Source organism: Oryzias latipes, chromosome 12, assembly GCF_002234675.1.
Source record: "Oryzias latipes chromosome 12, ASM223467v1".
NCBI lineage: Eukaryota > Metazoa > Chordata > Actinopteri > Beloniformes > Adrianichthyidae > Oryzias > Oryzias latipes.
Window position 1 is genome coordinate 335,604 of NC_019870.2, and position 23,607 is coordinate 359,210.

Sequence of the window (23,607 nt, forward strand, 5' to 3'; positions counted from 1 at the left end):
GAAGCGGAGCGACCGCGGTCTGGGGTCAAAGGTTAGGGCAGGGGTCGGCAACCTTTTTTACTCAAAGAGCCATTTGGGATCGCCCCTAATAAAAAAGAAAGCACCCGGAGCCACAATCCGTTTTGATATCATTATATATATTATGCATGTATATATTATTCAAAGGTGCTCACTACGTCGATCTTCAATGACATGAGTGCAGATGGCGGGCCAGAAAAGATAAAAAAAATTACTTCTTTAAGATCCACCAGCCAATCAAAGTCCTCACTGAGAAGTACGGGACTTGATTGACATGTAGATTGGCCAATCGGACATCCTCTGAAACACACATCACTGCAAATACACATTATATTCTTTAAAGGATGATACTGCGGCCGCGTGTGGGCGGAGCTACTGGTTCTGGTCTGATTGCTGCATGGAGCGATGTGTTTATCAATGCATGGTAGACACTGAGAATGTGGAGAGATCAGGTTTATTGTTTTGAAGAGTTCTACTGGGTAATCAAGTTTCCATGTTTGAGTTCATAAAATCATCCCAGAGAAAGTCTCTGTTTCAACTCCTGCAGGGAAAGCTGCGTCTCAATCTGACGCCATGTTTGCATCTCTGACAGAGTTTGAAGCCAAAGCCCCTCCCCCGCCTCTCTACCTGCTTTTCCTCTCTACCTGTTCACCTGTTCACATCCTCTGCAGCTGAGAGTTGGTTTCCCCCCCGCTCCTCAGTGTGTCCTACACAGAGAGCGCTAAATACGGTCATAGCAGGATGACACGATAGTCGGGGCGCTCCAGCGCCGCACAAGGATGAAAGAGCCGGACGCAGGTTATAGCGGGGATAGAGCGGGTTAAGCAAATGAATGGAAGAAGGCGGCCCGCTGAAGAAATATTCAATATTGTACACATTTTGCTATTAGTCTGAACTATCTTTTATTTAGAAAAATCTTTTATTTTATCAGTCCAGTACGGAAAAAAACATAAAAAAAAGCTGTGTTGGCCGGTTTTTGGCTGGGTCTGGCGGTTTTCAGATGACTTTTGGGCTGGAAAACTGTGACTCGATCTGGCAACGCTGGAGCGAACTCTCAGTCTGTCATCAGCGAGTTGGTCTCTGCCCCGCGGCACGTCAAGTTCCCGGCAGATGATCGGATCGTTTATTGAAGCCGCCCCGCGTGTCTCCTCCTGCTATCAGCTCTGCAGGTCTCGAGCTCATTACGAAGCTGTTTTTTACGTGGCTCGCGCTACGTATGGAGCCATCAGCGCCTTTGAAATGCCATGAAAAATGAACAAACTAAAATAAAATTTAATTATTATAAAATACTCATTATTTTCCAAAGTCACAGGGAGCCACAACAGAAGGATGAAAGAGCCACATGTGGCTCCGGAGCCATGGGTTGCCGACCCCTGGGTTAGGGTTACCCGCTTTGATGTCAACTAGTGTCACCAATCAGGAGTGAGTATATTCAAAGGCCACACCCCCTTCCACCCTGATTGGTCAGTTTAGATAAAGAAGCACCAAATAAAATAGAGGATCATGAAGATGACGTCACTAAACCGTATCAGATCCAGAACGGTTCTCCCGACCAATAGAACGGTGAGGAACAGCAGTTTATGTCTTTACGGAAGTCCCCCCTGTTTGGGACGACAGGAGGCGTGGCCAGTCCGTCCAGGTCTCCATCCGGCCCCCAAGAGTCCAAGGTTCACATCTGGTCCCGGACCAGGTCTCCGTTCAGGTTTAACCACTCGGTTAAATCAGACTCTCCAGCCGGAATCGAACCTTTGACGTTCGGGCGTGATCTGTGCGCGTGACTGTTAAAAGTTCATCTTTCCTCCTGAAGATCACATGACCTGTTCCGCTTTACGCCCCGCCCACAGCTCCGATCCTCCCTCCTGATTTGTTTGGAGTATCTCTGCGGTGACGTCATGACGCAGCGAGCGGAAGCGGCTGCGTACTGAGGACAGAAGTTAAGGAGAACCAGAACCGGTCTGCTGCCCTGTTGTCGTCAAAGTCCCGGTCCGGTTCTAGCTCCAGGTGCTCGGTGTGAACTCACTAGACTGGATCAGCTTCAGGTGAGCGCGAGCCCCGGTTCCGTGTTATTTTGGGTGTCGGTGACCTTTCAGCTTCGCGTTCAGGTCGGGCCGAACCGAGCCGAAGCTCAGATCGAAACACAGCGTGATCGGAGATCAGGAAAACGGGGAGGGGAAGGGGGCTTGAGCAGCGCGTGCACCATGACAACAAAGGCGCACGGGGACCGAATCCTCGCGGTCGGGTTTTTTTATTTCACGGCCCATCGGACACGTACACAGGATGGAGGGGGCGGGGCCTAAGGCAAACACCAGAGGCAATGGTGACCACTGAGGAGAACAGGACCATTAGTGCCTTAAAGCTGCTCTGGACCGGGTCTGAACCGTTCCGAGTCCCGTTCTCCAGCTGTCCACTCTGGGTCTTTTAGGCTTTGAGGTCTGTGGTGGAGCGGAACCCCCGCCCGTGTTGTTTCTGCTGAGGTATTTGTTGATCCAATTCCTGCAGTCAGAGACCGGCTTTGATCTGTTGCCCAGAGCTCCCGGGGGGGCTGGACCCAGGACCAACAGAACGCCACACCCACACTGCTGGACACAAGGTCTGAGCATGCTCAGTAAAGCCCCCCAGACATCTGACTGCTCCTCACAGGGTCAACCCCTTTTGGAGGAACACTTCCCCATTGGGTCTCTGTGGACCCGCCGCCCCGTCGGTTAAATCAGACTCTCCATCCGGAATCGAACCTTTGACGTTCGGGCGGCTATATGGTGTGACTGTTCCAAGTCCCGTTCTGGTTTCACTGATAAAGGGAGCTGCTGTCAGGGTGCATTCAGGTGCTCATGTTCCTCCAGGTGGCCCCATAGACCTTGCCCCTCATAGATCATTAAGCTCAGGTCAGCTCCTCATTGGCTGTGACAGAAGCTTGTGATTGGCTGCAGTTACTTCCTGGTTCTGGTCTGGCTGGAAAAAGGCTCATTCCTCTCTCTCCCTGTGTTTCAGTGCCTTCAGTACTCGATCGGCCATCTCACCTGTCAGGTAAGAACGGTTGTGTTTACGTCCTGGAAATTAGGGATGGATGGATGGATGAATGGATGGATGGTCAAACCGATCAGAGGCCAAGAAAACGGATGATCCATAGGGCAGATGGTTCTGTCCGGCCTAGACGGGCCGGTTCTGTGGGTCAGTCATGTAACATGAGGCTGCGTGGATCCCAGACACGCACACTTAGATATGGTTGATCATAAACGGTCGTAAACGAGGCCTTCAGCTGAGATAAGTCTCCTGAGGGTTCATGCCTCCTTCAGCCGCCAAACGTGAGCAAAGATTACCTGATGGAGTCTGTCCTCTGTACCTTGACTCAGGTTCAGGTGGAACAGTCTCAGCTCTTCCACAGCAACGAGGTTGAAGCTGCAGAGACCCAAACGCATCACTGATGGAGGCAGAAACTCCAGAGACTCCAACAGAAAAACTGGTTCAGCTTCACTTCCTGTTCTCCCAGTGGGAGGAGCTTCTGTAGCGTCTGCTTCCATTGTCTAGACCAGTGTTTTTCAACCAGTGTGCCGTGTGAAATGACCCATTCATTGATCTAAAAACATTTACCATCTCCAGGACACCAGGGGGTATTCCAGATAGCAGGTTCTGCTAGCTCCCACGGTAAGTTTGAGGCTAAGGAAGTGGATAACCTGAGCTTTCTGTTCCAGAAATGGAGGTATGTTTCAGGGTATGTCAAGTTGCCATAGCAACTCATGCTCTGAACATAACCTGGTCTGGAGCAGGTTTAGTTGAAGGTTAGTTTGTTTTCAGAGAGGTGAAGCAGCATGGCGTGTCCATTTGAAGATGATTTAGTGGATGAAGAAGCTCAGATAATACTTTTTCCACCATGAGAGGCTGATAAGACCACATATGGATGTTGGAAAGATAAACTTTTTACTTTGATCTAACTTCATTATTTGCTTCAGTTAAGATAAATCATTTTCTTAGTTAAGTCAGCCTCAAAATAACACGTAGTTATCAGACAGTTATTTTACTTTCATTCAAATGAATTCAATTAAGTAGGTGTAACTTTGGTGCTGCTGTTAGATCGCCACCGCAAGGGATTGTGGGATATCATTCCCTTTGCCTGTCTGGATGGATTTGGGTTTAAGTGTGGCTTTTTGACCAAATGTGTTTAGTTGTTTAGCTGTTTTACTGTATTTTGCAGAGTTATTTGTCCTGTTATGTTTAATTCTTTCTGCACCATGAGTGAGAGGGCGGAAGAGGAAGATGAGGATATTTAGCATTATAATTGATTTCATGTTGCGCGTCCATATTGTTTTTATTGTTATAAAACGGAGAATACCTGCAGGCTCAAACTTAGACATATGAGAGTTCAAGGATTACAATAAATTAAGATGGAAAAGATTTAATTGAATTGGAGTAAAATGACATTTATTAAATAAATATGTAAATTTGAGTTGTAAAAAATATTAAATTTTATAGACATAAGAAATTAGGTTGAATAAATTTAACTTAATCACTTGTTACCAATAGAATTCATTTAAGTTGGATAAGTTAAATATATATATATATATATGCGTCACAATAGAAATAAGATCAGAAACTTGTGCGTTTACTTTGTCTGTTCTGTTTCTCCAAGCAGAAACTCTTTCATTTGCTGATGATGCAGCCGTGTTTCTTTATTGATGGTCGTATAATCTTCATACGCCGTCATTTAAATCTCAGACTCCGTCTCACTGAAGTATAGCTCTCTCTTTTTTTCTCCACGCGTTTCCATGGTGACTCCAGAAATCGTTGATCCATTGAGAATGTCTTTATGTACCTGCTGTGCACGTGCATTAACCCAGGGTTACCAAGTGGAGCGTAATTACACTAACTCATATCCGGTCTGTTGGAACCGACATACCCAGAGTAAGCAAGTTCAGGTGGATTTCAGCCAGAGTTCAGGGTTAAAGTCAGGGAAGTTTAAACATGCTTCCTGGAATACCCCCCTGGTCTCTGTGTTCATCCAAACAGGCCCTGATAAAACCCTGAGTAGTTAGGAATATGAAAGATCATAAAATACTTTTTTCTTTGTGTTTATTTGATTCTATTAAAGACATTTTGATCATAATGACGGTACCGCGATTTAGCCGTAGCGTCAGCTGTTTTCTGAAAAGTCCCGCCCCTTTAACTGTCTCCACCAATCATTCTTGGAGGCTTAATCACATGTCATTAGTCTGACCAATCAGAAGTGGTTAAAGTCTTCACTTCCTTGTTCAGATTCTGCTCATAAAGTCACTCAGTTCCAGCAGAAATACCAGCTAAAGCTCGTCTTTAGCGGTGTAGCTTTCCACAGAATCCGGTGTCAGACCGTGGAACAAGAGAACAAAACAATGAAGCTCAGAGAAGAGAGTCTGTCTGCCATCACTACATCTCCCATGATGCATTGGGTTAAAGTGACAGCGTCTCAGCGTACAATGAGTCTTCCCTGTTAAACGTCTTAAACCACAACAAACACATCAATAAGTTTATAAATCTTCTTGATGAAATCAGAGGTCAGAGGTCAACAGTTTAGTTCTCCTTCCAAGTTTGTGTTTCTTAACAGCCAAACATCCCAGAGTTTGGTCCAAGTCATCTTTCTGACTAAAACACTTTTCTAAAGACGTCTGGATTATTTTAGATGTTAAACTGAAGAAGAAGTAAGAACATTTAAGAAACAGGATTAAGGTGAAACAGACACAATTAAACTAAATTAAAACAATTTAATCATCTTAAAAGAAAAAAAACATTTTTGTTAAAGTTTTCAAAGACATTTTTGATTAAGACAAAAGAAAAACTAATAAAACTTCAACATGTTCACTTTTTGTGTAGCTACAGAAAACAGAAATATGTTATTTTTGTGTACATTTTATCAAACATTGTGATCATATAATTCTTCAAAATTACAGTTGCCTTTGCACCAACATTTATAAAAAAAATAAAAATCACAATTTAGAAAGAATATATTTGTTATTTTTGTGAGGTTACATAAAATTAAATGTTAATGAACTGAAGGGAAAAACAACTACCAGGATAAAATGTCAAATAATTATTACTGAAACAACCCCCCCACTAAAACATTCTGAATCACATCAAAAATGAACGTGTCCCATCCCAAAACCTGTCACGTCTGAGCGTTTCTTTGCACATGCCTCGTACATGCCTGTCAGGGTGGTCATGTCTGCCACATCACATGACCAGGACGCAGAGAGGAAGGTGACTCAGGCTCCGCCTTCTGCTCTACCTGGCAGATGGAGGAGTACGAGCACGTTGTCTGTTTGGTGCAGCTTCTCGTTAATGCGCTGTGATCTAATTGTCCGACAGCAGATGAGTTATGGAGGGCTGTGATTGGTTGATTCTGCCCTCTTTAGCTTCAGGGCCTGACGACCAATCAAATTAAAGCAGTAGGTCTGCTCTGTGATGCGGGCTTGTTACCACGGTGACGGCTCCTAGCTGACTTTATCAACCGCTGTGATGTCATCAACAGTCAGTTCTGGTCTTTCTGAGTCCGAGTGAAGACGACTGAGCCGTCAGAGCAGAACCCACAGGTGAGTTCTGAAGCGGGTTGGGGCTTCTGAGCTCTGGGGTAGAACCATGTTTAGATCAGCTGTGCTGGTGCCGGTTCTGTTGGCTTCTGTCTCATTCGCCGCGGTGACGGTCCTCTCCTCCAACGCCAGAAAGGACTCAGTTTCCCAGAATTCCCAGCACAGCCTCCTAACACTGCAGGGTCAGGTCGGGCTCGTGTCGGTGGGATTGGGGTGATGGGCGTGTCAGGACCTGGTGCAGTGAACGCTCATGGGAGTTGTAGTTTAATGATCTCGTCTTTCCTGCAGCCATGGATCACATGAACCACACCCCCCTGCAGGCCGAACCCACCCCCAATCACCACCACACCCATGTCCAGCCCACCACCGCCCACAACCACGGAGGAGGGGACTCTGGTGGCGGCCACATGGGCATGGTGAGTGAGAACATGTCGCCACATCATGTGACTGTTGTCATAAGTCTGACACGTCTCTGTTGTCCAGGCGATGACCTTCAACTTAAACTACCTAAACGTGCCGCTGCTGTTTGAAGGGCTGCTTATCAACTCACCCGGAGGTAGGCGGGGCTTCCTGACTTCCCACCTGACTTTATCCGCAGTTTAATTTTAATTTCTCCCCCCGCTGTCCTTCAGAGATGGTGGCGGCTTGCATCGGCGTGTTCCTGCTGGCAGCGCTGTATGAGGGCCTAAAGATCGGGCGGGAGGTGCTGCTGCGCCGCAGTCAGGTCAACGTGCGCTACAACTCCATGCCGGTTCCAGGAGCCGATGGGACTGTGCTGATGGAGACCCACAAGACGGTGGGGTATGTTAGCAGCACATACACGTTCAGCAGTAACATACAGGATGGGGGCGGAGCCAGTAATGACTGGTCCAGAACATTAACAATGTCAGATTCTCCCTTTTATTTTTAAATGATAGAAGTTGACCCTAAACCTGTTTCTGGGTTCTGGTTCTGCTTCGGCTTTACTTTTTCAGGTGTTTTTTTTCTGTGGTTGGAGGTGTGAAACTGCATACCTGACACGCTAACGGTACCTGACACGCTAGTGAGACCTGACACGCTAGTGAGACCTGACACGCTAGTGAGACCTGACACGCTAACGGTACCTGACACGCTAACGGTACCTGACACGCTAACGGTACCTGACACGCTAACGGTACCTGACAAGCTAACAGTACCTGACACGTTAACGGTACCTGACAGGCTAGTGAGACCTGACACACTAACGGGACCTGACACGCTAGTGAGACCTGACACGCTAACGGTACCTGACACGCTAGTGAGACCTGACACGCTAACGGTACCTGACACGCTAACGGGACCTGACACGCTAGTGAGACCTGACACGCTAACGGTACCTGACACGCTAGTGAGACCTGACACGCTAACAGTACCTGACAGGCTAGTGAGACCTGACACGCTAGTGAGACCTGACACGCTAACGGTACCTGACACGCTAACGGTACCTGACACGCTAACGGTACCTGACACGCTAACGGTACCTGACACGTTAACGGTACCTGACAGGCTAGTGAGACCTGACACACTAACGGGACCTGACACGCTAGTGAGACCTGACACGCTAACGGTACCTGACACGCTAGTGAGACCTGACACGCTAACGGTACCTGACACGCTAACGGGACCTGACACGCTAGTGAGACCTGACACGCTAGTGAGACCTGACACGCTAGTGAGACCTGACACGCTAGTGAGACCTGACACGCTAGTGAGACCTGACACGCTAACGGTACCTGACACGCTAACGGTACCTGACACGCTAACGGTACCTGACACGCTAACGGTACCTGACACACTAACGGTACCTGACACGCTAGTGAGACCTGACACGCTAACGGTACCTGACACGCTAACAGTACCTGACACACTAGTGAGACCTGACACGCTAACGGTACCTGACACACTAGTGAGACCTGACACGCTAGTGAGACCTGACACGCTAGTGAGACCTGACACGCTAGTGAGACCTGACACGCTAACGGTACCTGACACGCTAACGGTACCTGACACGCTAACGGTACCTGACACGCTAACGGTACCTGACACGCTAACGGTACCTGACACACTAACGGTACCTGACACGCTAGTGAGACCTGACACGCTAACGGTACCTGACACGCTAACAGTACCTGACACACTAGTGAGACCTGACACGCTAACGGTACCTGACACGCTAACAGTACCTGACACACTAGTGAGACCTGACACGCTAAAGGCCCGTACACACCGGGACGAATATTCGCCAGGCGTTATTCGCCAGTGTTTTTCAACACGCTGTTTGTGTTCACACCCAGGCGATTTTCGCTGACGGTTAGCCGAGCGAACATGCAATTTCATTCCCTGACATTAGATGGCGCTTAATGTAAACAGAAATACTCCTGTACACAAGGTGGCGCTGCGCAACTTAACGCTTCTTAAAGTCGCTTTTCACTCAGAAGAAGAGAGCAAGTATTTACGCGCTTGTCAGAATCATACAAAGAAAACATGAATATTTCAAGCATCAGTAGCTCCAACTGGTGCTTTGTTCGGGGATATTTTAGAATGTCCGTCATTATTTCTTCGCGGCAGTGTAGACGCTACTTGGCGTCTATCTTCTTCGCTGGTATGTGTGCTCAGCAAGGCAGTTTTGTGTTTGAGCGCCCCCAAGTTGTGTTTTACTGTAACTTCAGAAGCTCCAGACACGTGTGCAAAAGCGCCATTCTCATCGGTCGAATAGATTTCGACGCGACGCGTCGAAAAAAAAAACGAACCCGAGGCGTTTTTTTTTTTGACGCTTTAGCGCGTGGCGTTTTTTCGCCTCGGTGTGCACACTCTCATTGGTGCCCTTTGTTTAGTCACGAAGCGTTAAACGTCGGCGAAAATCGCCGGCGAAATTCGTCCCGGTGTGAACAGGCCTTAACGGTACCTGACATGCTAGTAATACCTGAAACGCTAACGGTACATGATACGCCAGTGAGACCTGACACGCTAACAGTACATGACACGCTAGTGAGACCTGACACGCTAACGGTACCTGACACGCTAGTGAGACCTGACACGCTAACGGTACATGATACGCCAGAGAGACCTGACACGCTAACAGTACATGAAACGCTAGTGAGACCTGACACGCTAACGGTACCTGACACAATAACTATTACTGACACGCTACTGATGCATGACACACTAACGGGATCTGACACGCTAGTGAGACCTGACACGCTAACGGTACCTGACACGCTAGTGAGACCTGACACGCTAACGGTACCTGACACGCTAGTGAGACCTGACACGCTAACGGTACCTGACACGCTAGTGACACCTGACACGCTAAAGGTTCCTGACACGCTAACGGTACCTGACACGCTAGTGAGACCTGACACGCTAACAGTACATGATACGCCAGTGAGACCTGACACGCTAACAGTACATGACACGCTAGTGAGACCTGACACGCTAACGGTACCTGACACGCTAGTGAGACCTGACACGCTAACGGTACATGATACGCCAGAGAGACCTGACACGCTAACAGTACATGAAACGCTAGTGAGACCTGACACGCTAACGGTACCTGACACAATAACTATTACTGACACGCTACTGATGCATGACACACTAACGGGATCTGACACGCTAGTGAGACCTGACACGCTAACGGTACCTGACACGCTAGTGAGACCTGACACGCTAACGGTACCTGGCACGCTAGTGAGACCTGACACGCTAACGGTACCTGACACGCTAACGGTACCTGACACGCTAGTGAGACCTGACACGCTAACAGTACCTGCTACACTAACGGGACCTGACACGCTAGTGAGACCTGACACGCTAACGGTACCTGACACGCTAGTGAGACCTGACACGCTAACGGTACATGATACGCCAGAGAGACCTGACACGCTAACAGTACATGAAACGCTAGTGAGACCTGACACGCTAACGGTACCTGACACGCTAACGGGACCTGACCCGTTAACGGTACCTGACACGCTAACGGTACCTGACACGCTAACAGTACATGACATGCTAGTGAGACCTGACACGCTAACGGTACCTGACACAATAACTATATCTGACACGGTACTGATGCATGACACACCAACGGGACCTGACACGCTAGTGAGACCTGACATGATTGCAATACCTGACACCCTAGCTGTACCTGACATGCTAACCTCTCTCTTTCTCAGGCAGCGGATGTTAAGCTCCGCCCACTTCCTACAGACGCTGCTGCACATCATCCAGGTGGTGATCAGCTACTTCCTGATGCTCATCTTTATGACCTACAATGGTTACCTCTGCATCGCTGTGGCAGCTGGCGCCGGCATGGGCTATTTCCTGTTCAGCTGGCGAAAGGCTGTGGTGGTCGACATTACGGAGCATTGTCATTAGCCACAATGCTAGTTAACCTCACAACTCTAACACCTGTTAGCTGTTTGCTAGCAGGAATACCAAGTAATTAGCAGTAAAAGACGTATAATCACAGATGTTAACGCGGTGGGAATGTCGCGCCGCCTGTCGGCTGGAAAACCCAAAACGTTAGTCTTGCGGTGAACCTTTGAAGTTAGACAAGCCGGCCAATGGGAGGGCAGAATCTTATCAGCCAAACATCTTCTTTCCTTTAGTGCCATGACCACATTGGTTAGCGTAGCTCCTCCCCCTCAGTATAACCAACCAGGAACCTCATGTGGGTATCGGTTTGACAGACGACCTGGAACCAGCACAGACTTGTTTTGTTTGATTTCCTGTTTACACTTTCTTTGTCGACATGACAAATTGTGTCTTTATTTAAATGTACACACAGATTCTCATGATTATTCTTGTTTCCTGTGTCTGTGGAAGAATCGACCAATCAGAGCGCAGCCATGTGATCATCCTGTACAGCTCTCAGGTAACCGACTCTGAGCATCAACGATGTTGATCGCTCGCCGCCATGGGCCTTAAATCCTCCGTCTGCTGCCTTACTCAGCAGCCATCCGCTGTTGTCATGGAGATGGAAACCCCGCCTCTGCTCTAGCCATGTACACTGAGGTGGGCGGGCTTTATCTTTTGGACCAATGACGGCGCACAGACAGTTTGATGAAGGGCATGTGACCTCCTGTGATTGTTGTGAAGGTTTTATCAAAGTGTTTTATGCCAACATGCTGGAATTATAACAGAATAAAGTTCTTGTGTTCTGGTTCTGGACTCCTTTCATGACATCAGTGAACTTCTAGGTGTGAGGTCAAGGCCACCCCCCACCCCCCCACCCCCGTATCATAAGGCCTTTCCTGTGGCGGACGCCTGGTTGATGTCATTTCTTCTGTCATGACGTCATCCTGGGGTCTGCTCCTCCTAAAAGCGGTTTTCCAGGTCTTTCCTTGTGTTGTCTGCATGTCCAGGTCGGCAGGAGGAGACCGGAAGTAAATATTAATAATAAAAATCACTTAAGGAACCAAACCGACCCTTGACGTTCAAACCCTCCGGTCCGGTTCTGACCCGCCTCTCTGCTGCCCCCTTAGTTCAGGTTCAATGATGTTCCCCATAACGCTGCTGGTTTCTGTTCTCCAAGGGTGGATGGTTCTGGTTCTGGTTCTGGATTATCTTCACTGAACCCGACATGTCACAGAACATAAAGGCTTAGAACCCAGCGGTGCAGATCCACGTTGATCCGAGGAGACGGAACCAGACGGACAGAACATCGGCCCGGTTCTTTGGGAAAAGTTCGGATGTGTTCTGTTCGAACGTGGATAACACGTGACTGCGTGACAGAGCCGCTGGTAGGGCCGTTGGTCTCCATGGCAACCGAGGATTGTTTACGGAGTGGCCACGCCGCAGAGACGCCTGGATTACCGGAAAAAACCTTCTACAGGTGAGACCCCCCCACCCCCGCCCCCCGCGCGCGCAGATGAGTTTTTAAACGAGTCTGGTTCTAGCAAATCCGGTTCTGCTTTCACTGGTTCCGCTGCGGGTCGATGTTGAACCAGAAGGAAAAGCCGAGAAAAAAACAAAAACTACAGCGAAAAACCGACAAACGGCCGTAAAGAAAATGTTTCAAACCAAATGATTCATCGTGAACAGAAATATATATATATATACTATGGTCACCATAGTAACCTGTTTGAGACTCGAGCTAACGTGAGCCAGACCCTCTGCAGTCAGAGTTCAGCTCACCAGAACGAAAAAACCCAACAGGACCACACAGGTGGAAGCCCCGCCCCTTCCTGTCATGAGCTTCAGAACTGCTGATCCATCAGAAATCCTCTGATCCCTATGGCAGAAAACCAATATTAGATTCCCGTCCTCCACAGACCAGAACCACTGGCTCCACCGGTATTCAGCTGCTAGAGTACCGGCCAGGGTCCACTTTATGGCTGCTTAGTGTGGAAAAAAAGATTCTGATCAAATCCAAAAGCATCTGATGGGATTTTCTCTGAGAGTGAGATGACAGGAAGGATGGCAGAGGGCTGGACAGGACAGGAGACGGCTTAGGAGGAAACAGGAGGACCACAAGGAACACCTGACTCCAGAACCAGGGGTTCTGATCCGCATTGAACTCTCAGGTGTAAGCCTGGACTTGCTCTGTTGTCCTCAGCTGCTGGACCTCACCTGTCTCTCACACCTGTCCCTCACACCTGTCTCTCACACCTGTCCCTCACACCTGTCCCTCACACCTGTCCCTCACACCTGTCTCTCACACCTGTCTCTCACACCTGTCCCTCACACCTGTCTCTCACACCTGTCTCTCACACCTGTCTCTCACACCTGTCCCTCACACCTGTCCCTCACACCTGTCTCTCACACCTGTCCCTCACACCTGTCCCTCACACCTGTCCCTCACACCTGTCTCTCACACCTGTCCCTCACACCTGTCTCTCACACCTGTCCCTCACACCTGTCTCTCACACCTGGACCTCACCTGTCTCTCACACCTGGCCCTCACACCTGTCTCTCACACCTGTCCCTCACACCTGTCTCTCACACCTGGCCCTCACCTGTCTCTCACACCTGGCCCTCACACCTGTCTCTCACACCTGTCCCTCACACCTGTCTCTCACACCTGAACCTCACCTGTCTCACACCTGTGTCTTACCTGTGAGCTCAGCAAAGCGATGGCAGGAACGTCCAGACATGACCACGAGATGGCAGTGATGGCCAAACGCCAGCTGTCCCAGTGCTCGGATCCCGTGGAGAAACTCCGTCTGCAGTGTCTGATCAGGGGCTCGTCTGGGATCAAGGGTCTTGGCAGGTGAGCTCCACCCACTTTCCCCCTTTATCTCACCTGCCTGTGCTAGACTCACCTTACTGGTCTGATGAGGGTTTTGGGATGGCACACTTGAGCCGGTCTTCGCTGTTTCTGTCCTTAGAACCTTTAGAGTGATGGACGACAACCAGAACCGGTCTCTGGACTTAAAGGAGTTCTTGAAGGGTCTGAACGACTATGGGCTGCTGATGGAGAAGGAGGAGGCTGCCGCGCTCTTCCAGCACTTTGACCGTGATGGCAGCGGGACCATCAGTTTTGACGAGTTCCTCATTGCTCTTCGGGTACAAAACACCAACAAGGGGGGTAGTTTAATGTTTGGTCCAGGACCAGGCTGGTTTCTGGGTCCATAACGCTGGCTCTGCTTCCTGCAGCCTCCGATGTCCAGGGCTCGACTGGAGGTGGTCATGCAGGCCTTTCGAAAGATGGATAAGACGGGGGATGGGGTGATCACAGTGGAGGACCTGAGAGGAGTCTACAACGCCAAGTATCACCCCAAATACCAGAATGGAGAGTTGAGTGAAGATCAGGTGTTCAGGACCTTCCTGGACAGCTTTGACTCTCCGTATGACAAAGACGGGAAGGTACGAGAACACTTCCACCTCATGTTTCTTTGTAATGTTAGAACTAAAGTTCTTCAATCTGCTTAGAATTTAATACGGTACATGAGTTAAGAACAGGCCCGTGTCAAGAGAACCATCATTAATACAGTAGTAATATCAGACATCATAGAGAATATGACCTTTCTTATATAATGTTACATAGAACACAGGATCATCAACGTAGCCACCAGAGGGCCAGAGCCAGGGTCTAATCGTGCCGGTCCCAAGTCCGGACAAATCCAGACCAAAGGAGAAGAAGAACTACAGCGTTCCCTTGTTTTTCGCGGGAAATATGTTCTAAAAAGAACCCCTTATGGATTAAATCTGTGAAGCAGAATTCTAAGGCTGTAAAACTCCTCTCTACACACGTTCTAGATGTTTCTCAGACAGACATGAACATTTTCCCGCTTTTCTCTCGGGTTTCAAGGCTAAAAGTTCTAACCTTCATAGAAAAATACATCCAGGATTATAGAATGATGAAGATGAAGAACGCATTCTGTACAGGAGACAAAGCACGGAGGACATTGATTGACAAGGTCAACAGCCAATCAGAATGTAGAATACAATGTCCAGTAAGAAAAAGAAAAGCGTTAAACAGTGGAAGGAGAACGGCGACGCGGTGAGGGAACACAGCGTGTCAACCCTTTTTTATGGTTGGGTTCATTTGTGAAGCAGCAGCATGAAACCATCTGAAAGTTCAACACAAAACGTCAAAACACAAAACAACCTGACTGGGGGGGGCTGTGGTGGAGCAGTCCACCTCTGATTGGAGGATTGCAGGTTCCGTTCCTGTCCTGAAGTGTCCCTGGCAACCCCACCCTGTCCTGGTGGCGTTTGGCGTCAGTGTGTTCATGGGTGACTGGGACGGTGGCTGTAAAGCGCTGTAGATGTGGATCAAACCCAGAACAGACCTCATCAGCGAGGGACTCAGAGGAAGAAGAGTTTATTGTGGGGATGTTCTCACATAGCAGCGATTGTTCAGTGGAACACATTCAAACATTGGTCTTTATAGGTAGACCAACAGCCGACACGAGAGAACATTGGCTGATGTGGGAGGAGCCAGGAAGTTCCTGTTACCGAGCGAGTAAAAGACAAAGTAGAATCCAGGAGAACATGCTAATGCTTCGGTAGCTCTGAGGAGCTGATCAGTGTTCCTCAGAGCTCCATCACTAGAACTCAACTCTGTAACAAAATCTGCTCACTATCACTTCACTGCCTTCCCCCTCGTCTTCATCCTGGAAAAAACATCTCTTCATCTTCTCTCCTGATCTGCAGGTCACCAAAGAAGAGTTCATTGACTACTACAGTGGCGTGAGCGCATCCATCGACAGCGATGTCTACTTCATTCTCATGATGAGGAACGCCTGGAAGCTGTAAGCTTCATGGGATCTTCAGAGGATCTCCTAAAGATTTCAAGAGGATCATCAGAAGACTTTCCAAAGATTCCAGAGGATGGTTCCGGGATCTAGAGACTTTAAATGTCATGCATGGATCCTGAAATGATCTTCACAGGATGTTTGTAGGATTTCACAGGATTCTTAGGATATTTAGAGGACCCTCAAAGGATCTTCCCGGCTTTAGCAGAGGTTGTTTGTGGGATCCGAAGATCTTCCTCTCAGCTGAAGAAGGGTTGTTCTTCAGTCTCAGCGAGTGGTTCGGCCATGTTGACTAACTGAGTCTGTGGAGCTGAATGATAACAGTCTGTCAGTTTGATCACTTCTTTTTAGGGTTAATAAAGCAGCAATGTCTTGTGGACGGTGTCTCCATCATCAACCCGTGTCACACATGAGCTGTTCTTGACTCACACAGCAGCATTGTTCTCTGGTTGGGCCACAAACGGCTTCAGGTCTCCATGGTAACGGTGGCAGACTATACAAAGCCTCCTCTGACGGAGCTATAGGTGGGGGCGGGGTTGAACAACAAGGAAACACCCTCAGTTCCTGTCTAAAAACCAAACTGGATGACCCAGACGCCAACGCGGGGTCTTCGCTGTTGGTCAGCCAAGAGTTGGTTAGGAACCGGTTTTTGGAGCTGGAGATGGAAGACGCCCACAGAAATGTTACCAAGTCAGAAGCATCGACTGTATGTGAGAATTGGACCAAGAGAGTGTGGACCCCCCACCAAAAAAATGGCTTCAACCAAATGAAGTCAATTCAGTCGCCATTTTTCCCTGACACGGATGCCGCGGTGTTGGAACCAGACATCGTCAGGAAACAGTGATTGGTCCCAGTCGGTTTGAGTCATCGTTCCTATGGCAACCACTCTGACCAATTATGAGCGAGCTTGTATGAAGGCCACACCCCTACCACCTACACAAAATGTGAAATTAAAATCTTTCTGAACTACAAAAAAACATTAATTATAAAAAGAGGATCATCAAGAACTTATTAAAGAAGGTACCAGATCCAGAACGACTGAGGAACAGCTGTTTGGTTCTGTATAGAAATCTGTGGGATTTTTTGAGTACTTCCTGTTTGGAATGCCAAGGGGGAGGGGCCACTCAATCCAGATCTCAGATACAGTGAAAAGTCCAGATCTGGTTCCTGTCCACCTTCAGACAGCAGACGGTGTTCCTCCAGTGGAGACCCTTCAGTGCAGCTTTCAGCAGCAGGTTCCAGCAGCAGGATGTTTGCTCCATTAGAATTCCACAATAAAAGTACAAAATGATGCATCTTTGCTAAAAGCTCGTCTTCTGAAAGGTCCTCTATCAAAGGTTCCTTATCATGTTCCTCAGAGTCCAGTGAGCTGAGGAGTCTGAATGGATCCAAAAGGATGAAGAGTTGGTGGTTCCTGCAGGATCTCCTGTGAATGCTGAGAGAACATCCAGACCAGGAAGCAGATCTGCAGGACCGTGCTGTTGGTTCTCCAGGTGTCCGTCTGTCCACCAGGAGGTTCTGCTGCAGCTATTTGGTCCTGTAGAAGCTGGACATGGTGACGTAGGCCTCCTCTGGTTGGGTCGCTCTTAACTCCACGGGGCTGGCTGCGCTGCCTCCTTCTGGCAGGGGGGAGTCCTGCTGGTTCTGCTTCCTGGGTCCGTGGATGGAGGAGGCGGCGAGGTTCTGCCAGCTGTCTTCACTGTCAGATGAGGTCCTGCTGAGCAATGCAGAGACCTCCAGCTCCTCTGTGCTGACGCTGGTGGAGTTCCTGCAGTCAGAGCTCTGAGTGGAGCCCGGCTGGGGGCCGCTGGCCAGGAGCTCTTCGTCACGCACCGCTCGGTCCACCGGGTCCACGTTCAGGGAGCTGAACTCCTCAGGATTCAGGCTCAGCAGGAGACCCTGAAACAGTAGAGAACCGCTCGAGCTCCACCACTTGGTGGACGGCTTCATCGTCAGTGAAGAAGACTCACCTTGTGCTGTTTGCAGATCTGAACCAGAGTCTGCTTGGGATGTGGGATGATGGGCCAGATGAAGGTCAGAATTCTGCAGGAACAAAGGAGGAGTTCAGAGGAGAACCAGGTCTCAGACACGATCCTACCAACAGCGAAAACCTCCTACTGTTTCTTCCAGAAGATGAAGGCACTGGAGGTCACCCCCACCACCACCACCACCATCAAGCACACCGTGAGGATGTGCTCCATCTTCACCACAGGGGGATCTGCAGGAAGCACCCAGAGTGAGTCGTAGCTCCACTGTGGCTCCTTCAAGCCTGGAAGGCGTGTCTCACCCGCAGGACTGAGGAAGCTGACCGTCTCGCTCCATTCGCTCCAGCTGCCACGGAGAACACCGCAGGGGATGGAGCGTACCTTCACGTGGTACTGGGAGCGCGGGCGGAGGTGCTTCGTGTCAAACCGGATACAGTCCTGAGAGGAAACGTTTTGAATCTGCAGGAACACAGAACCCAAGGGTCATAAATACAGATCATCTGTAGAGGATCAGGAGGATCTGTAGAGGATCGGGAGGATCTTTAGAGGATCGGGAGGATCTTTAGAGGATCAGGAGGATCTGTAGAGGATCGGGAGGATCTTTAGAGGATCAGGAGGATCTGTAGAGGATCAGGAGGATCTTTAGAGGATCGGGAGGATCTGTAGAGGATCGGGAGGATCTTTAGAGGATCAGGAGGATCTTTTAGAGGATCAGGAGGATCTTTAGAGGATCGGGAGGATCTGTAGAGGATCAGGAGGATCTTTAGAGGATCAGGAGGATCTTTAGAGGATCGGGAGGATCTTTAGAGGATCAGGAGGATCTGTAGAGGATCGGGAGGATCTTTAGAGGATCAGGAGGATCTTTAGAGGATCAGGAGGATCTGTAGAGGATCGGGAGGATCTTTAGAGGATCAGGAGGATCTGTAGAGGATCGGGAGGATCTTTAGAGGATCGGGAGGATCTTTAGAGGATCGGGAGGATCTTTAGAGGATCAGGAGGATCTGTAGAGGATCGGGAGGATCTTTAGAGGATCGGGAGGATCTGTAGAGGATCGGGAGGATCTTTAGAGGATCGGGAGGATCTGTAGAGGATCGGGAGGATCTTTAGAGGATCAGGAGGATCTTTAGAGGATCAGGAGGATCTGTAGAGGATCGGGAGGATTTTTAGAGGATCAGGAGGATCTGTAGAGGATCGGGAGGATCTTTAGAGGATCGGGAGGATCTGTAGAGGATCGGGAGGATCTTTAGAGGATCAGGAGGATCTTTAGAGGATCAGGAGGATCTTTAGAGGATCAGGAGGATCTGTAGAGGATCAGGAGGATCTTTAGAGGATCAGGAGGATTTTTAAAATATCGGGAGGATCTTTAGAGGATCAGGAGGATCTTTAGAGGATCGGGAGGATCTTTAGAGGATCGGGAGGATCTGTAGAGGATCAGGAGGATCTTTAAAGGATCAGGAGGATCTTTAGAGGATCAGGAGGATCTGTAGAGGATCAGGAGGATCTGTAGAGGATCGGGAGGATCTTTAGAGGATCAGGAGGATCTTTAGAGGATCAGGAGGATCTGTAGAGGATCGGGAGGATCTTAAGAGGATCAGGAGGATCTGTAGAGGATCAGGAGGATCTTTAGAGGATCGGGAGGATCTTTTAGAGGATCAGGAGGATCTTTAGAGGATCGGGAGGATCTGTAGAGGATCAGGAGGATCTTTAGAGGATCAGGAGGATCTTTAGAGGATCGGGAGGATCTTTAGAGGATCGGGAGGATCTTTAGAGGATCAGGAGGATCTGTAGAGGATCGGGAGGATCTTTAGAGGATCAGGAGGATCTTTAGAGGATCAGGAGGATCTTTAGAGGATCGGGAGGATCTGTAGAGGATCAGGAGGATCTTTAGAGGATCAGAAGGAACTGTAGAGGATCTTCAGAGGATGAAAAGGGTCTTCAATGTATAAGGAGGGTCTTCAATGGATACACAGAAGATCAGGAGGATCTGTAGAGGATCTTCAGAGGATCTTCAGCGATGAAGACGGTCTTTAATGGAAATACAGAGGATCAGGAGGATCTTCAATGGATCAGGAGGATCTTTGGAGGTTTAGTAGTAGTAGTAACTTTATTTTTTCTAGCACCTTTCACAAATAAAATCACGAAGGTCTTTGCAGAGTAAAACAATGAGGGAAAGTACAACAGATTAAAACAACAAATAGAATAATTCAATGAATTTAAAGCTCTCTTGAAAAGCGTCTACAAAAGACTCAACATTGTCAGTCAGGCACAGCAATAGGGCGGTTTAGATGGATCTTTAGAGGATCAGGAGGATGTTTTAGTTGTTTTTCATCTCGATGTGGTTTTGCTTCATGGAGATCTGTAAACCCATCTGGTTCTTTTTTCCCATCAGGACATTCTTCCTGGTTTGCAGCTTCAGATCCCAGTCTGCTGTTAGACGGACAGAAATGAGCTGAAGGATCTTCTCACCAGATTCTGTCCTGCAGTCCAGATGTGCAGCTGGAACAGCTGGTTCTCCACCTTCAGATAGTCGTTCTGGTATGGAATCTCGATAAAGATGACCGTCTGGTTTGACTCCAGGTCAAAGGTGACATTGCACACCTGAGGACTCTTGGGTTTAACTGAAGAAGAGGAGGAGAAGAGAAGAGTGAAGACGTTCTGCAGATGGTGAGAGCAGCAGGAAGTGAAAACAGGTTACATGTGTTCTGACAGGAGGATCACTTCCTCCAGCAGGTGCTGCAGTGTTTACCTATTTTGGTCAGGTTCACCACGGAGGAGATGGGTCGTCCTCTCTGTAGGTGCACGGTCACGTTGACGGGCACCACCGGACTCAGATCCTCAGACCGGACTGTGTCTCCATCGGCCTCCACGCATTTCATCTTCTTGCCACTTTTGGTCCACTCGGAATAACTGACGGGAACAACAGGAAAATCTGTGAGGCCCAGAAGTTCTGACCCGCAGGAGGCCTCTGCAGCACATCCAACATCCGTACCACATGGTGGTCTTGACAACGGCGTTCCACTCCTCCTCCTCCTCCTCCTCATCCTCACTGCTGCTGCTGTCCGTCAGCAGCTGGCAGGTGACGTTGCATCCATGGATGGAGATGTGGGAGCTGCAGCTCATCTGGAGCTCTGCAGGGATCAAAGCACACCTGAACGTCACGCACGCGTCACATGACCACCGAGGAGGAGGTCCCGAGGAGTCAGTTCCCAAAAACAGCGTCGGTGCAGCCCCCCACCCCCACCCCTGTGGTTTGGTCTGACGCAGGAGAAGCTGCTTCCAGTCAGGACAGCTGGACCTGGACAGAACCTGCTTCTACGATCATCTTCATCTTCCGTCCATGGCTGCCCCCACCCCCACCCCCACCACCCAGAGTCTGCTTCAGTTTCTTTTCTGGGCTGCGTTCCTCTGAGTCTTCCTGCCTGCAGGTCTTCCGAATCTCGTTTAGAAGATCTGAGGAGAGCATGGACCTGCAGCTCCGGACCCCTGCTGACCCCCCAGATCTGACAAGTCTGGTTCTTCCCTTTAGGGTCAAAGTTCAGAACCTCAGAACATGAAGAAACATCTTCGTCTGCCTTCAGGAACCTTTTACCAGCACCAAGACCCACTGCTCCTCTTCGTCACTCTTCAAGTCTTCAGATGTTCACCTGAACTTCTGTCCTCACCTGAGTCTCCGTCTCCGCTCTGAGCCTGGCCTCCCGTCGCCATCATCAGCAGCAGCAGCAGCAGAGCGTCCGTCTTCCAGCCGAACGCCATCGTGTCACAAGTCCAGCTGCAGACGCAGCGACAGCTGAGAGCTGCTCTGTCAGCAGGAGGGGTGTGGCTTATGCAGAGGAAGCAGGCGGGCCGCTGGTTGAGGTCTGCGCTCACAGGAAGTTCTGCAAGTCACAAAACATTTCTGATCATCTGAGCTGCGAGCAATCAGCAGCTGGACCCCCCCAGACCTCCTGCAGGAGCTCCTGCTCCTCTGACCTCAGGCTGGAACAGGTCTTCTCTGGGGGGCCCAGATCACTCATTAGGGTCAGACGTGCACGTGGATGCACGTTGGATGGTCAGTGTGTCGAAAGAAGACAACAGAACCCCCTGAAGCCCCCACCTGCCAGAAGTATTCCTCTGCTGTACAGCCAGCCCTCGTGCACACTCCAGCCCTCGTGCACACTCCAGCCCTCGTGCACGCTCCAGCCCTTGTGCACGCTCCAGCCCTCGTGCACGCTTTAGTGGAAATGACGAGAAAATTCTCCATAAGTTCGTGAGCTTATCGTTGATGACCCCCCCAGCAAAAGTCTCTGTCTGTTTCCAGGTGAGTCATGGACCAATCACAGGCCATCATTTGGTCCCACTGCTGTCATTGTTTCTAAAAATACAGTCTGGACCTGCTGGAGATCAGAGATGGTTGTAAAAGAATCTTATCTCTTACAACCATCAGCTGCTCCACATGCAGCCGCCTGAGAGTCTAACCAGCAACCTCAACGCCACTTCCTGTCTGCGCCGCCGATGTGTGTTGTTCTCAAATGAGCACAGCTTTGCAAACACTGGAACCCGCAGCTCTGCAGCAGAAGCTGAGCTCTCCAGAGGAGGCCAGCAGGAGTGCTCCTCCTCCTCCTTCTCCTCCCACCTGCAGCTCCCGGCGCCGCCGCCTCTGCGTGGTTAGCCCCTCTGGAGAACCCTGCAGCTTTCATGTTACGCAGCACAGCATGCTGGGAAACGGGGCTGCAATGTGGCCTCAAGCTCTACCACAGGTGTAGCAGAAACAGGTTAGACCGACGCGTTGAGGTTTTTCATCTCACGGAGCTGCAGGAAACGCTGCTGCTGCACAGAACGTTCTGTTCAGACCCGAGGAACGCAGATCCGGATCAGTCCGGTCCGTGGAGGAGAAACGGAGGACCTCCTGACCTCCTTCCTCCTCCTCCTCCTCCTCACACATTTACCGACCAACTTCTCCAGGCTCAAAGTTTCCATAACAAACCAGGGCTGACCCGTCTCCTGGAGGCTCCAAGGAGCTGAAGTTGCTGCTTCTGCAGTAACCCCCCCCCCCCCCCCCCATGTGCCCCCTCCCCCGTCTGACCACAGGCTGAGGTTCATATCTCCGCTCAGTATCTCCGAGCTCCTGCTGCTGCGGTTTCATGACTTTGGTCACCTCCCTCTCAGGTTCTGACAGGAATCTGATGAAGCACCTGTTCACTGAAGTTCTGCGGTTCAGAACCCTGCCGGGTTCTCACGAGGGTGGGGGGTACAGCTGGGAATGACATCAGGAAAACAACACAGATGGTTCACAGATGGACCCCAACCAGAAAGAAGTTCTCCAGCACCTCCTTCACGCTGCCACAGGTTTGTGTTCTGACCCGATTCAAAGGCGGGCCATCCTCTCAGAACCAGCAGCGGACCTCTCTGGTTCTGTGGTTTCTCTCAGGCCTGAGAAGATCCTCCAGAAGATGCTTCAAACTCTCAGAGGCGTTGAACTTCTTCAGACTGTCGTAGTTTTAACTCCACTTATGAGTCGGGACTTTGTTTTGAAATCAGTCATGAGCTGAGGCTTTTATTTTGAAGGTGCATGCACAAACCTGAAAAGTGAACCTTCTTTTCCTGAAGATCCAGAAAACAATCTTCATGGTGGTGCAGAGCAATGAGGGTCATGTAGCTGGGGGTCAGAGTGACCCCCTCCCCCGATCAGATGGGTGGGGGTCAGGACGGCTTTTGGGAGGGCAGACGTTCTGGACTGAAGCTATCAGAGATGTGGAGAAGCTCATCACAAACATCTTCATGGTGAGAAGGTTCTGCCCGGTACGACCCGCACATGGATGAGGACCAGAGCCCCCCCAGTAAAGCAGAGCCCCC

The 23,607-nt window shown here is 49.6% G+C and overlaps 3 protein-coding genes across 7 annotated transcripts; 2 read left to right on the plus strand and 1 right to left on the minus strand.

The window, feature by feature from the left end:
* The first annotated feature begins 1,826 nt into the window (after positions 1-1,826).
* Positions 1,827-11,753, plus strand: slc31a1 (solute carrier family 31 member 1). Of its 3 annotated transcripts, XM_004084434.4 has the most exons (8): positions 1,829-2,057; positions 3,007-3,042; positions 3,616-3,660; positions 6,512-6,572; positions 6,858-6,985; positions 7,053-7,125; positions 7,202-7,370; positions 10,763-11,753. In XM_004084434.4, exons 5-8 carry the CDS (start codon positions 6,860-6,862, stop codon positions 10,962-10,964), a joined length of 570 nt encoding a protein of 189 aa, XP_004084482.1. In that variant the 5' UTR covers positions 1,829-2,057; positions 3,007-3,042; positions 3,616-3,660; positions 6,512-6,572; positions 6,858-6,859; the 3' UTR covers positions 10,965-11,753. The 3 variants fall into 3 exon arrangements, with proteins under 3 accessions (XP_004084481.1, XP_004084482.1, XP_004084480.1); XM_004084432.4 differs by lacking the exon at positions 3,616-3,660 and having other exon boundaries at positions 1,832-2,057; XM_004084433.4 differs by lacking the exons at positions 3,616-3,660; positions 6,512-6,572 and having other exon boundaries at positions 1,827-2,057.
* Positions 11,754-12,084: 331 nt separating this feature from the next.
* Positions 12,085-16,187, plus strand: capsl (calcyphosine like). 3 transcript variants are annotated; one of them, XM_020699824.2, is made up of 6 exons: positions 12,094-12,423; positions 12,863-13,116; positions 13,657-13,800; positions 13,919-14,096; positions 14,187-14,396; positions 15,690-16,187. In XM_020699824.2, the coding sequence occupies exons 3-6, from the start codon at positions 13,664-13,666 to the stop codon at positions 15,789-15,791; spliced, it is 627 nt and encodes a 208-aa protein (XP_020555483.1). In that variant the 5' UTR covers positions 12,094-12,423; positions 12,863-13,116; positions 13,657-13,663; the 3' UTR covers positions 15,792-16,187. The 3 variants fall into 3 exon arrangements, with proteins under 3 accessions (XP_020555482.1, XP_020555483.1, XP_004084479.2); XM_020699823.2 differs by lacking the exons at positions 12,863-13,116; positions 15,690-16,187 and adding an exon at positions 14,578-14,674 and having other exon boundaries at positions 12,085-12,423; XM_004084431.4 differs by lacking the exon at positions 12,863-13,116.
* il7r (interleukin 7 receptor) lies at positions 14,449-22,773 on the minus strand. The gene is made up of 8 exons (XM_023960844.1): positions 21,438-22,773; positions 20,765-20,903; positions 20,522-20,682; positions 20,242-20,393; positions 18,078-18,234; positions 17,909-18,008; positions 17,761-17,833; positions 14,449-17,689 (listed from the first exon to the last, which is right to left on the minus strand). Exons 1-8 carry the CDS (start codon positions 21,526-21,528, stop codon positions 17,318-17,320), a joined length of 1,245 nt encoding a protein of 414 aa, XP_023816612.1. The 5' UTR covers positions 21,529-22,773; the 3' UTR covers positions 14,449-17,317.
* Between the last annotated feature and the right edge of the window lie 834 nt (positions 22,774-23,607).